Source organism: Phasianus colchicus, chromosome 2 (genome assembly GCF_987193195.1).
Source record: "Phasianus colchicus chromosome 2, bPhaCol1.hap1.1, whole genome shotgun sequence".
NCBI lineage: Eukaryota > Metazoa > Chordata > Aves > Galliformes > Phasianidae > Phasianus > Phasianus colchicus.
In genome coordinates, this window is record NC_143437.1 from 6,529,431 (window position 1) to 6,544,184 (window position 14,754).

The 14,754-nt window shown below is 44.5% G+C and overlaps 2 protein-coding genes across 2 annotated transcripts; one reads left to right on the forward strand and one right to left on the reverse strand.

Annotated features, from left to right (window-relative positions):
* Nucleotides 1-1,368: 1,368 nt before the first annotated feature.
* Nucleotides 1,369-4,588, reverse strand: PNO1 (partner of NOB1 homolog). The gene is made up of 7 exons (XM_031603294.2): nt 4,258-4,588; nt 4,031-4,180; nt 3,389-3,472; nt 3,077-3,137; nt 2,465-2,582; nt 1,908-1,978; nt 1,369-1,666 (listed from the first exon to the last, which is right to left on the reverse strand). Exons 1-7 carry the CDS (start codon nt 4,450-4,452, stop codon nt 1,599-1,601), a joined length of 747 nt encoding a protein of 248 aa, XP_031459154.2. The 5' UTR covers nt 4,453-4,588; the 3' UTR covers nt 1,369-1,598.
* DNAAF10 (dynein axonemal assembly factor 10) lies at nt 4,586-10,894 on the forward strand. Its single transcript, XM_090134652.1, has 8 exons — nt 4,586-4,774; nt 4,880-4,980; nt 5,576-5,706; nt 6,192-6,293; nt 7,385-7,500; nt 7,684-7,818; nt 9,135-9,232; nt 10,005-10,894. The coding sequence occupies exons 1-8, from the start codon at nt 4,586-4,588 to the stop codon at nt 10,210-10,212; spliced, it is 1,080 nt and encodes a 359-aa protein (XP_089990778.1). The 3' UTR covers nt 10,213-10,894.
* The last annotated feature ends 3,860 nt before the right edge of the window (nt 10,895-14,754 follow it).

Consider the following 14,754-nt stretch of genomic DNA (forward strand, 5'->3'; position numbering starts at 1 on the left):
TTTGTTTTAGTGCTTCAAGACAACTTCTGTAGTTTTTTTAAAGGCACATCTGAATCTCTACTTAGATCACATACCTTGTATAAGTGGGGCTAAACTCAGAATGATTGATGCTGTGCTGTTTGAAAACAAACAAAAGCCTCTAACCTTACTGCAGGTGGAAACAGCCAGCTTCCTTTCTCAAGGCAAATCCAAGCCTCTGCTGGTGAAGGCAGTCCTCCCTGTTGGTGAATGCCCTTCACAGAAGCAGCCCAGGAGCTGTTTGCTGTTGCTTTTCATGTATCCTGTTGATTCCTGCACTCTAAAGGCAGCCTGTGAAGGTGTGTGGGCCTCCTGCTTTGGGCTACCTTGCAGCAGCCCCATGCTCAGGTCAGTATCAGCACACACCTGCTTTAGGAGAAAGATCAAATCACTTTCCTACATCCACACCCCGCTTTCCCCTCCTACCTGTAGAGTTCACTGAGATAACTGACACACAGTGAGTGAACAAACTGTGCTACTGGGTAAGTGCACTGCTTTTCCTTGAGCTACCTTGGATCCTTTTCTCTGTACAGATCAGACTTCACAGGTAACTAAAGGGAACTCAGACAGCTCTGCACATCTTAAATCCCTTAGTAATTGAAGAATTGAATTAATTTGGCTGTAAAAATGTTATCAGGCTATGTAAGTACTATCCAGCTGTAAAGTGCTGCATAGTTAACTTAAACATTGAGAGAAACACTTCCTCAATTGCTGATGCTTTTTTGGATCTCATTTCACTTTCTGTTTTGATTCAGAGACCTAAACTGAGTTGCTTTGCATAAGACCTGGTAATGAGTTTAAGTGGTGAAGGGCAGGAATAAGATGCCCATGCTGCACGGTCTCTCCCCCAACTGCTGCATGCAGCATTTTAAGAGGGAGGATGTGCAGCACTGACAGCTGTCTGTGCTCCAGTGCATGGGCACTGCCAGAGCTGGCACGTCCTTACCTGGAGGCTCTTAGCATCACTACTAGGATGCCCATTCATGCAGATCATTCATGAGAACAGAAAAGGAATCCAGGTAAGCACAGATTCTAAAGCTAAGTGCAGATATGCTGTTTACCTCTTGGCCTTCACATTGTCTCTTCCTGTGATGCACTGCTGCAGTAGCAGAGACTCTTCCAGCAGCCTGCTCTTACACTTGGCACCTCAATGGGAGCTTCCTTTTTACAGAAAGATGCTGACTGGTCTGTGGTTATGAACAATTAACACTGCTGATTGTTTTCAGCTCCAGACTTACAGGCTTTTTCAAGTTCTGTGAACGGTCTTGTAGTACTTGGATAATCAGAAAGTCACTCTCAGTCACGTTTTGGCTTGAGAATGAAGCAAAATTAGGCACCCATACTTCAGTATACAGTTTCATCATTTTTAGAATAGCTTTTAATGGCTGTACACAGATTGTGTTCAAATCAGACAGTATGCCTGGAGTATATCAGACTGCACAAACAGTCCCATTTTTCTTCTGTGATACCCAGTCCAGCAGAAGGCAGAGTGCTTCCATAGCCTCTGTGACTGCACAGCTTGTGCCCACAGTACCCACACTCCCCAGCCACAGTCCTTGGTAAAGCAGCACCACTGCATCTCAGAATCTTTCAGCTGCTCTGCTGGCCACAGCCCTAATATTGCCATAAACTTTGGATGGTGGACTTCCTACAAGAGAAAGTATATGTTAGTATATGTATTACAGAAATGCTGTTCTGCTTGAATGTTTAAATCTGTGTCAGTGTGGGGAATCTGACCCCCTCCTCTCAGGCACAACCACCACAGCCCAGCAAGCTACCTGCTCCAAATGCAGGTGCAGGCACACCAGGGAGCAAGGTGAGACTGCAGAAAGCATCTTTCAAAACAATCTATTTTCCTGTAATAGAGAAGATTAGACAGCAGGACTTACCTAAAATTAGATTGCAAATTGCTGTTCGTGCCATTTTAATGTTCTGAAAAGATCCTAAAATATGAATTTTCCTGTAAAAAGCAATCAAAGCAATAATAGTTAATGTAAGAAATGCATTGATGAATGCAATTAATAAATAGCACATCTCTCACACGGGAGTTCAGAAGCACACCAAAACAAACTGGTTTGTTTTTCAGTCATTAAAAAAAAATCCTCTATGCGGTAGAACCTCTCCTCTTCTAAATCCTTTAAAGGATACACTTTTACAGTTTGCAATGTAGCAGCTCTGGGAAATGACAGCTGCAGGGTTGGAAGGTTCAACTTTGTTATTCACAGGAAGGAATTCTTCAGCTGCGTGGAAGCAGTTCTGGACGTGCCCACGATACTCAGAACAGAAGGTCAAACACTCAAACACCACTCATGAAAAACAGCACTTTCAGCATTAGCAAGACAAATGATTTACAGAAGTTTACAGAAACTTAAGCTCTCTCGGTTCCTGGAAGCTGGCTGGGTTAACTCAGGGATTGCACTGTGACTGGAAGGATGTCAGTACTTACGAGTCAGCAAGAACGATCCGTGTTCTTGTTACGTTTTCTATAGTGAACTTTGTTTTTCCACCTTTCCCTGCTATTCTCCCTATTGCTCTTGACAGATGGTCTCCTTTCAAAGGTTTGACTAAAATGAGAACAAAGCACTCAATCAAGCAGCAGTGGTGTGTATCCTCTGTAATGTTTCCTCTATTCAAACAAAGGGAAAAGCATGCAATCAACACGTGTTGAAACACAGCAATTTCAGAAGCTGCTCTCCTTGAGATCATCCCCAGGGACTCCCAGCAGTAAATGTTTGTGATGTCTGTTTCCTACTGCTGTCTATCATAGCACGGAGAGGAAGAATAGAACCCAGTTCCAGACTAAGTCTAACAGATGTGTTCCCCCAAATATTCCTTCTGACCTTTAAGATTGAAAAAATATTTTTTGGTGATGAGAAAAGTCCAATCAATTGCACAATCTGAAAAACTGACACACTTTCAAGGATAAAAATCTGGAGATTGGCATCAAGGTTTTCCTGATCTCCAAGGTTAAGTGACACACACGGAGAAGAGGAGAAGAACAAAGATGTGCTCAGGCAGTGCACGTGGCTGCTTGAATAGCACAGCAGAAACTACTCACCATCTGTAACTTCAAATGATTCTAGGAAAAGGTCGTCTAATCTGATGAGAGCAAGAGCATCCTAAAATATTCAGAGATTTGTTATCACTATGTGCATCACAGTACCATCACACAGTTTCAAGTTTTTCTTTACACATCTAAACAGATCACATCAGTGACATATCTCCATTTGATGCATCAAATATTGGTCTTAATTTCAAGCATAATGGAAAATCACCGTGAAGATTTTGATTTCTTAATGTAATTTCCAGAGTGCCTGAAGATTTCAAGCAAGTTTGAGCAATACCACAACCCGGCTGCTTGGAGACTCACCTCCACCTGAAAGCCAAGAATGAATGCTTTCACAAAGTCAGCTGCTTTTGTCAGAGCACTGAGGTCCTTTGTCTCTGTACAGGTCTGCAGAACAAGAAGTTATGTTTCCAAATTAAGAAGGGGCAAACAGAATCAGGACTTGGAAAATCTATGAGATAAAGGCTAGCCATAAAAAAAAAGCCAAAGCCACATTCATGTAATGCCACTTCTGTGTTGTGTTCTATTGAAAGACCCGAGCAGTGTATGTTGTGTTTATAACAACAGGTTGCACAGAGAGCTGTGGGTGCCCCATCCCTACAGCTGCCCAAGGCCAGGTTGGATGGGCCCTGGGCAGCCTGAGCTGATGGGGGGCAGGCAGCCCACGGCAGGAGGGCAGAACTGAGCGGGCTCTGAGGTCCCTTCCAACCCAACCGTCCTGTGATTCATTCCACGATGATCCTCAAACAGAATTACTACAGCCTATGCTTGGGGGAAGGGAGAAAGTGAAGAGATGGATGATTACCAGAGACACCTCGAGGAGGGTGAACGGTTCTAATGACGGCATCCCGGAAGCGTTTTAGCAGACGATTACAAAAAACAGGTTCAATAAAACATAAGGGACAAGAGAAAGAGGAACATGACGATACACAGAACAGCGCTCACCTTGATCTCAACGTTCCTCGTCTTTAAGTTAAACCTGATCTGCAGCTGCAGGTGCTCCACGATGGGCGTGAATATCTTCATCCAGTTCTCCTTCAGCGGGGTGTACCTGTTGGCCGGCACCGGCACCTTCCTCAGCTCTCCTTTCCCCACCTGCGGACAGCGGGGCGGTGAGCAGCGAACACGGGCAGATCCCGCAGCGCAGCCGCTCCCCTCGGCCCCGCGCTCACCCCCATGGCCGCGGCGGGCAGCGGCGGGAAGGCGGGCCTCTTGCTGGGCTGCGGCCCCGCCACCTCCATCCCCTCCAGCGCCTCCATCGCCTCCGCCGCCTCCATCGCCTCCGCTCCCGCCGCTCTCCGTTTCCTCCGCCCGCGTTTGGAAACCACGCTGGTGAAGCCGCTCTCGTCCGCCGCTTCGGTCTCCATGGCGACGACCGCCGCACCGAAGCCCGCGCCTCTCCACCCGCCGCGTGGCCCTCGACCGGAAGAGCTCGCGGCTACTTCCGGTCAGCCCTCCTTCCCGCTTCCGGCGGCGGCCTCGGCGCTTCCGGCGCTCGGTATGTCGGCGGCGGGGTTGGAGCGGCCGCAGGTGGTGGCGCACGTGCAGCAGTCGCTGAACTACACCGTGTTCGACTGCAAGTGGGTGCCGCGCAGCGCCCGCCTGCTGTGCCTCGGCAGCGCCCCGCGCGGCACCGGCGTGCTGCAGCTGTACGAGCTGCGCGGCGGGCGGCTGCTGCTGCTCAGCGAGGTGAGAGCGGAGAGCCGGCGGTGATGCGGGGCGGCCCGCCGGGTCGAGGGGTCCTCGGCGCTGCGCTCAAAGCGGCTTTTTTTTTTTTTTTTTTTTTTCCTACAGATCGAGAAGGCCAAGCCGATAAAATGTGCGACGTTCGGGGCCGCCTCCCTGCAGCAGAGGCACCTGGCAACGGGAGACTTCGCGGGCAGCCTCAGCATCTGGTGAGCGCCTCGGGTCCGGAGTGCTTCAGTACAGAAAGAAGAGAGATGTTGGAGAGGAGGGCCACGAAGATGATCAGGGGACTGGGGCACCTCCCCTATGAGGACAGGCTGAAGGAGCTGGGCTTGTTCGGCCTGGAGAAAAGAAGGCTGCGGGTGACCTCATTGCAGCCTTTCAGTACCTAAAGGGAGCCTACAAACAGGAGGGGAATCAACTCTTTGAAAGGGTAGATAACTGCAGGACAAGGGGAAATGGTTTGAAGTTGAAGGAGGAAGATTAAGGTTGGATGTCAGGGGGAAATTCTTTACAGAGAGAGTGTTGAGGTGCTGGAACAGCTGCCCAGAGAGGCTGTGGATGCCCTGTGGAAGTGTTCAAGGCCAGATTGGATGGGGCCCTGGGCAGCCTGGTCTGGTATTAAATGGGGAGGTTGGTGGCCCTGCATGTGGCAGGAGGGTTGGAGATTCATGATCCTTGAGGTCCCTTCCAACCCTGGCCATTCTGTGATTCTGTGCTCCTGAGATCTGGGCTGGTGGGGAGGCTGCAGGTGGGCTGTTGTACCGATGCTGACTGCTGTGTTATCTGTTCTTTCTCACATAGGAATTTAGAAGCTCCTGAAATACCTGTGTATTCTGTGAAAGGTCACAAGGAAATCATTAACAGCATAGATGGTGTAGGAGGCCTGGGAATTGGGGAAGGTGCACCAGAAATCGTGACGGGCAGTCGAGATGGTGAGTGGGTGAGCTCTGCACAGCTTAAGATACATCATCCCTGGATGAGGTCTGTGGGCACTGGGATGGAGGGTGGCCCTACCCAGCTGCTCTATTGAACTGTGCTTGGGATGGGTTTCCTCTCCTTGCTTTTGGAGCTGCAGGGCAGCTAAAGATACTGTTGCCACTGAGCAAGGGACAGAAGGAACACAAAGCAGAATAAATAGAAAATAGCAGCTAGAGATTGGATGGGGCTCTGGGCAGCCTGGTCTGGTATTAAATGGGGAGGTTGGAGATTCATGATCATTGAGGTCCCTTCTAACCCTGGCCGTTCTGTGATTCTGTGGAGATCTTACACCTTCCAGGTGATTTTCCTTTGTTTCTATTTGTTATTCTGTTTCGCTTTTTCTTATATATTGAAGCAGTCTGGAGTGATAAGGCTGCCTTTCCCTGGGAAAACAAGAGCAGTGCATCCATAAGGCTGACTGCTCTGCACTCCTCCGTAGGCACTGTGAAGGTGTGGGACCCGCGGCAGAAGGAGACCCCTGTCGCTAACATGGAACCTGCACAAGGAGAGAGCAAAAGGGACTGCTGGACCGTGGCTTTTGGTAACCAGTCATAACAGCCCCCTCTAATGGGACTGAGTTTTGACAATTATTAAACTACTGAAGCCAGGGTTTGTTGTTCAGTGTTAATTTGTGTATTTTCAATGTGTTGGCTCAGGTATCATTTTCTTACCATCTCTACTCAATTGCTTCACAGACAAGCTTTATTTCCAGGCATTTTTACAGCCCTAGCGTGGGAATTGAAAATTTCTATGTCTAGGAATGTAAAAGCAAAGAAACTGTTTTTGTCCTGGAGGGGTCTAATTGTGGTTGTGCACGGAGAACCAATAGCTGGTGTTGTGTAGTTCCAGCTGTCAAGCATTAAGACATTAATTTAAGTGACAATCCTCAGAGCTAAATAAAGGAAGCAGAGATGCTTGACGTGTGCTCAGCACTTTTCCTTTAAAAAGGCAAGCTGCTTGCATTGTACACCAGCAGGTATTTCTGGATTAGCTCTGTTTCTGCTTCCAGAGTCAGGCAGTGAGTTTTACAAACTGCTAATGCATGCATGGATTATAATAACAAAACAGGGAGATGGCATTTCTTGGCAAGAGGTCCAGCTTCAGTGCTTGTTGCTGTTGAGATCTTTGCCTTCTGTTTTGACTCACTGAGAGAAAAGTGGCCTCGTACTTCCTTAGATTTGCCTTTGAGTTACAGATGCTTGAGCCCAGGCCACGTCCATCCCAAAGTCTGTGCTTTCCATCCAGGTGAACTTCTGGCAGACACTGCTGTGCATCCCTGAGCCTGGCTGCTGGGAAGCAGCGCTGAGATGGCTGGTGATGGCTTTGGTAACATGTAGTGCCTCCTCAGCACTGCTCAGCATGGTTTGCAGCAGCTGAAGCAGTCTGTGTAAGTCAGGCAGTGCTTGGCATTGGGAATAAAAACTTGTTGATTCTGTTTAAAGAAAAGGACTGCCAATTTTGAAGCTGTGTTTTCTATACCTTTCAGGCCTGAAAAACAGCCTGCTCATTAAATCTTACTACAGTAATGCTTTGCTGGCATAAATCTAAGTTGAAATTGCTGACTAAAGACAACTCAAATTTACAGCCTAACAGGGGTTTCTGTACAGTGATTAATTCTGTCTGTGTGTCCAGGCAATGCTTACAATCAAGAGGAACGCGTTGTTTGTGCTGGATACGACAATGGGGACATTAAATTGTTTGACTTAAAAACCATGTCACTGCGATGGGAGACCAACATTAAGAATGGGGTAAGGTGCCATGGAAACATGGCTTCATTCTGACTTCTGTACGTGTATGTTTTCAGGCAGTCGTGTTATTGCCAAGTTGGTGATGTTGTAAGAATAACCAATGATTAGATACGTATTTGCAAATCACACACACAAATATATGTTCTTAGCAGTGGCTGCATGTACTGATTTCTCTATTTTCAGGTTTGCAGCGTGGAGTTTGACAGAAAAGATGTGAATATGAACAAGCTAGTGGCCACATCACTGGAGGGAAAATTCCATGTTTTCGATATGAGGACTCAGCATCCGACTAAAGGTTTTGCTTCTGTTTCAGAGAAGGTATGGGGAGATGGATAATTTCTTTAGCAGCATCTTTTACAGAAGTTTGTCTCTTAAGTAGCTGGAAGCAATGCAGATTTAAAATTATTGTCTTTGGTAGGCAATAGGATCCCAGGTTACTGGGGTAAGCTGTGTGATAGCATGGCCTTTGAGCAAGCAGTGAAAGGACTCCCAGGCATCCCGATGCCAGTGTTTCCCAAGGCTTCCTCTCTTTCATAGCCTGTTATTTGGGCTCCTCTGGTCTTTGGCTTCTGTTGCAGCTCTGTGCACTCAGCTGTGCCCATAGTCTGGGGGTCATATATGTTGCAGGCTGTATCAAATTGTGATGAGCATGCAGATTCAAATCTTAAATATATCCAGAAATAAAGGGAGCTCTCTGAACACACTTTTTTTTTTTTTTTTTTTTTTTGTCCTGCCTGTACGGGCCTTATGTGGGCCCTGGAAATACTTATTTTCCTTCAGAACCAAGCATTTTTGATTTACAGTATGGTGAATAAGTGAGGACATATGGAGAGAGACATACTGGCTGAGTTTCCATTTCATATCTTTAAATTACTATTTTTCACATCACCAGGTAAAGCAGGTAAGACGTTGGTTTGATCAGATAGCACAAAAGTATTTACTGAATTAGAGTTTGTAGTAATGACACTGTGAAAGTGGAAGTTCTTATCTTTCATTAATTGCATTTGAAGTTTTCTTTTCTGACATTTGTAGACAGATGTGCATCAGATCAGGTCATGCATGTTACAGATTTCTGTTGCCTGGCTGAGATTTAAATTTGAATTTTAGATGCTCAATTGTGTTTGCACAATGTTTGTAGTACATTCACTTACAGTAATGTTATTTAGAGATGTCAGATGGTGAAATTAGCCCCATGGTGATGATGTCACCTAAGAGTCTGGAAATTGAGTACTTCTACAAAGCTCCAGACATGCTTTTACAGCCACTTGACCTATTTAGCCATGCTTAGATGGCTGGTCATGAAGAAGATGAAGTAGTGTGGTGGCCTTAGTAGGGCTGCTGCTGCCTTACCTCTGCACAGGAGTGGGGCTTCTTCTGCCTGGGAACTGGCTGTTCCTGTGACAGCAAGGTTAAGGCAGGAGGGAGGGAAGGTACCTCAGAATGGTTGTTCCAGTGTAAAGTACAGCAGTCATAGAATCATAGAATGGATTGGGTTGGGAGGGACCTCAAAGTTCCAGTGCCCCTGCAGTGGAAGATGGTCTCTTCATACAGGTAACTGCAGTGTAAAATTTTTGCTTTCTTTCTTGCAAAGCTCAGCTGTAAATGACTCCTGTACAATGCTGATTGTTTCCTAGGCACACAAATCCACCATATGGCAGGTTCGGCACCTCCCACAGAACAGAGATGTATTTATGACGAGTGGAGGAGCTGGGAGCCTTCATCTCTGGAAATAGTAAGTGATAGTTACAGACAGTGATAGTTATAAACCTTCTGGTCTATAATGGGGAAATAAGAAACAAAACAACTGTTTACTGTTTTAAGAAGGAACTGTCCTAAAAATGGTATGCAGGGTCCCACTTCCAAGCTCAGAACATCTCATTGGAATTACTGGTACAAGTACAGTGGAAAAGTGATTCTGGTGTCAATACTCAATCTGGAATCCTGAATTAATTCCTAAAAGAATGGGATTGCAACAGCACAAGTGAAATTAGCCCTTTTCACTTTTCTTAATATAATCAAGATCTAATTATATTCCCTGTTAATACTGAGTAGAAGAAAATAGATTTCTTAAAATTCTCATATGGGAGCAATTACATCTTAGAAAAATATTGAAAGCCTGGACTTTCAATGATTCTTTGTATCTTCTCACACTACATAGCAAAATAATTTGGTCATCCTAAATGCAGTGAAGTAGATGCATCAAGTTTCAGGGAGGCAGCTGAGGTGGAACTGTTTGCCTGTGACAAAAGCATCACTGTTGAAAAATAAAAGGCTGTAGGAGAGAAATATCAGGACTCAAAACTTCCTGCCTCATTGTTTTGCTATGAAACACTTACTAAGTATGCAGTGTGGCTATACCTGGATATGATGGCTCATTATTTTGAAGACATTTGCCTTATCTTTAGAACAGGAGAGACCTTTCTGTGTGGTCTTCTGAGCGGAGAATGATATTGCTGTTTGTCTCAGCAGATTCTAAGTGCACGTTTTACTTTTCTTTTTGCTAGTGAGTACCCAGCTCAGCGCTCAAAGAAGGACTCTGAAGGAGCTGAGATGGGGGTGGCAGGTTCTGTCAGCCTCTTGCAGAATGTGACTCTGTCAACACAGCCGATTTCTAGCCTAGACTGGAGCCCTGACAAAAAGGGGCTGTGTGTTTGTGGTGCCTTTGACCAAACTGTGAGGGTACTGATAGTTACCAAGCTTAACAAAGTTTGACAGGAAAACTGGGATTTCTGATGAGAAAGCAATATAGTTTGCAGTCTGTAAATATGGGAGTAGGGCCCTACTGCTTTTAATTTAATTTCTCCTTTGTTAGAACTGGATTAAAGAAATAGAAACCAGATCTTTCTATTGAAAGTTCAGATACATGCACTTAAGAGTTGTTTGATTGTGCTACGATGACTTGAAAAAGTTTCCTGGGCATAAAACTTTTAACTTATGGAAATGTAAATTTACATTAAAATAAAATGTGCCTTTCCATTAACACAACCCGTAACTAAAATCACATGAATTGCTTGTGTTCAGTTTAAGCACAGTGCAAATCCATGTGTGCTTATGGAATTGTTTGGCTGTTTTGTATGTAGTGATGTCCATATGCATTCATGCTGTGGAAGCTACTATATGCTTCCCCTATAGAAACTCTGTGCTTACTGGAATATGTTAGAATGTTTGTTAAAGTGACTTAGAATTCTTTAATACACTATAGAAACTACAATGAGTACTAAATATCCAGGTTTAATGGTGTAAAGTTTTTGTTGAAGATGGTATCCATGCACTGTTTTATTATTTTAGTTCAGTTTTGTAATAAGTTTTTAATGTTCTGTTGATTTTTTTTATATCTGTTTTTAACTTTGTATTCCACAAATAAAATTATTTGGGGCATTGTTTCAATATGAATAAAGTGTGTTATTCAAACATTTTGATACTTAGAGAAGGAATGTGCTCCCAAGAATGCTGTGTAGTTCTTGGAAGTCCATTATTTTGCAGCAGAAGTTACTAAAGCTAACTCCCTTTCTTAAAAACTGAAAGTATGTTTTGGCAACCTCATAAAGATTCAGTATGTCTTCAAAACCAGCTGTGCCAGAGTAGCTTTGTTGCTGTCACTGTGCCTAAACTTCTCTGTGATTCCTCTTGCCTACCTGATGCTTCTTCTCTGAACAGAGTATGTTTCTGCCAGCTATTTCTCACATGCATATCCACTTACTGCCCTCTATGTGTGTACTGAGGAGACTGGTTCATAATGTTAGCAAGCTTTAATTGTTTCACTGATAACATTCTTTGTCTGGTTATTAGCCTACAGCTGACTTGTTTGTATAGATACAAGTCTCAGTTAAAAGGATTTGACTATTTCTGAAACCAGATTATGGTGGGAAAGTGACAGCTTTGCCCAAGCTAACAAGAAGTGTGTCCATTTGCAAAGAATTTCTGTTTTCTCAGGCTTTGGAGTGAGGAATTGCTATCTGATAAATTCAGACGAGCCACCTGCCCTGCTTCTCAAGCCCAGTGTTCCATGGGCTGCTCCTGAAAACAAGAGACTGCTTTGCTGAGGCACTGAGGTCTTATGTCTATGCTGGTCCTGCCACCAGCTGTTGTCTGAGCAAGATGCAGGAAGAAAAGGAAACTGCATAACACTAAGATAGGGTAAGTGGCAAGTAAGGGAAGTAGTGTGGAAGCCAGAGGCTATAGAAATTAAAAAAGGGGGGCTGAAACAGAACTGGGCTGAAAGTTGAGCTCTGTCAGAGGGGTCACACTAAATCCAGGATCAGGTAGTGAGAGAGATGGCGGGAGTGCAGAGTTCGTGCTGTGAGGAGCTTCAGGCTGCATGGGAATAGTTCTGAAATCTTAGCAAAGCTATTCTCTGCTTGCTGGAGGGCTGATGAGTTTTCTGCTGCAGCAAGTCATGTGCTGGGGGGGAGGCAAGTCTTAACGGTCTGAATGTGCTGATGGATCCAAACTGGATCAGCTAAGTCACAAATTTAAAAGAGAAATGAGACTCAGATTTGCCTGTGCTGTGTCAGTCAGCTGCTTTGGGGCTGTGAGAGAGCAGCGTTGGATTGAGAGACTGTACATTTTTCTTCTGGTCTAAGAAGGTTTGAGCTAAATGGAAGTGAGGCAAAACTGTCCCTGTTAACTCCCAGGTATGTTAATTGATTAAGCCAGCTGAGGAAAAGGATAGGCACCTCTGGGCAGAAAAGGCTCAAAGGCCTTAGACCTTGTGGAACAGAGAAATCATGAATGCCTGTGTAGCAGTTAGGGGTTGGCAGGAAAACCACAATAGACTGTAAAACCATCTGTGGAAGTCCAGTGGGAAGGTCCTGCAGCATAGCCAGAACTGTGGGGATCCCCTGGCAAGGAAACATTCCAACACTGTGGGCAGGCACCAGAGCTGCTAAGGCTGAGCCCAGAATTTGAGATCCTTGAGCAAAGGTTAATGAGGTCTGTCCATCTGCCAAAAATGTGCAGCATTCACTTCTAGCTTTGTGCAGATAGGCATGCAGGTTTCATTCTGGCTTGGCAAGCAAAAGGCAGGTTGTGTAGCATGTTAGTTGTATGTTGGCCCACAAGTGATCTTTCAAGGCTAAATATTTATCAGAAAGCAAAGACTTGAGATCCAGCTGTCTCCCATAGACTTGATGGTGTACTTGAAAGTGTAATATCTCAGTTGTGTATAATAGATACCTATTTGACACAGGTAATGCATCTTCTAATATACATGGCACAACAGTGAGAGCACATCCTGAAATTATTTTAAATGTTGTCCCTTTTAGGATGTATTCTGGGCTGGGAGAGAGTAGAGAGAACTGTTGTTCAGCAATCTTGGCTGTAGTGCTCTTTGTAAAGCCAGGGATGGCCACTTCAAAGAAGCAAGTCAAGCTCTTGAGTCTGAAGTGTGTCATTCAAACATGAGCTCCATTAGCTTTGTGCTGTAATTGAAATATACTTACTGAAAGGCATGCTGAGCAGCAGAATTTGGGGGAAATGTTGTTTCCCTCTTTAATAGTAATTCTGGGTGAAGAACAGAATGAGGGAAGAAAAAGCTCTCAGTATAGATGTCAGTAAGCAAAAACAAAGAATGGCAAGTGCAGCACTGGGCTCGTGGTGATATACTTTTATTATATACTTGGCCTGCAGCACCAATTTCCATTCCTTATACAAGCAACTCCAGGGTGAACTCCTAGTGAGCCTAGATGATAGTGATACAAACCAACAGCAAAAACTAATTAAACAACACTTCTTAATGCTCCATGCACTCAAAAAGATGAAATTGGTATTACCTCTAAGTGCTTAATTTTGATATTGATCTTATTTGTTGTTTTAAGAAGTAGGGAATGGGATTCCCTGACGAGAAGCGTGTTGCATGGAAACGTGTGACAGCTTTTCATGGTGAAAGTTTGTTTAAGAAAAAACAAACAAGAAACAACTAAGAGAGCTGGAGGAAAGCACAGATGAATTATAGTGTTGTGTTTGCTCAGGAAGGATAAGTGGCTATATTTGTGTACCTGAAAATAAGGAAGATAGTTATTAGTTGGAGGAAACTTCTGCTGCCAGTGTCTGTACTACACTTCATCTCCTTGGCACATTGGATTTCTGCTTTTCCCAAGCAAAACGAGAAACTTAAGCAGACCAAAAACAGCCCGTGGCAGCCTAGTCTGCTCTATTTATAGTCCCTCCCCCTCTTGCTGAAGACTGGCACTTTGCCTCTGTAGCCTGAAAGCAGAAGAGCTACAGCATGTTCTAAATAAAATCATAACGCAGCAGAAATGAAATGCACAAGACCCCTCTGATGCAGTACTGAAGCGTGCCCTGGAAAACTCCAGCTTTGTCCAGGCATGGAATGTGCTACTGAGTTTGATGGTTTTATTTATCATCAGCAACCACATCTAGTAAATGTACCTTCATGGCAGCTACTACTTGTTTCCTGTGCAAATCATCCTCGTATGTATGTGGCAGGATCTATTTATGGGCATGACTGCAATGAGAATGTCACACAGTTTTTTACAGGTGTCACCCAGGTCCCCAGCTGTTACACATCAGTTTCTTCCTTCACATCAGTTACTTTTGAGTTTCACCATTTGTACAGGCCGTTGGGTATTTCAGCCCCCCAAAGTTTTCCATGCAGGGAGCCTATGTATGGTCTATGGTGTATTGTTTCCATCACCAGAAAAAAATATGTAGAAGTTTAAGCCATGATTTGGATTGAATTTTAAGCAGAGGATCACAGGTGTTAATTCTGTATGGGAAGCCACAATACAGTGTCCTGTTGAAGTGGGTGAAGTATCATCTGTTGTCTATTTTTCCAGAGTTCAGCTATGATATGGATGGTATTCAAAACCAGCATAAAAGGAAACATAAGACAAAAGGAAAGACTCTAGAAAATTGATGTATCGTATCAGTATTTGAGATTTTACCTTGATAAAATTAAAACAGCTAATTTGCTGGTGTGATTCAGGTCTATAGCATCAGCTGTTCCCAGTAGGCAGCCAGCATGTGGCTTCCCTGTTCAGGAGACCAGCTGGATTTAACAAGTAATGCCAATTTGTCAGAGAACAACCCCTTACTTTACTAGTACAGCTACAGCCTCTGAAGCAGATGTATCTGTTTTACCTCCTGAAGTTCTGCCTGCATTTCCCTGCCTATAGGATATTAGTAAATCTTGACCCACCTTTAGTCACCACATCCATGTGCAGGGACAGCTGGGTTACAGGATGACAGAGGCACCTGTAAGTTCTCTCCTCTGTATGTGACAGTAAGGACAGC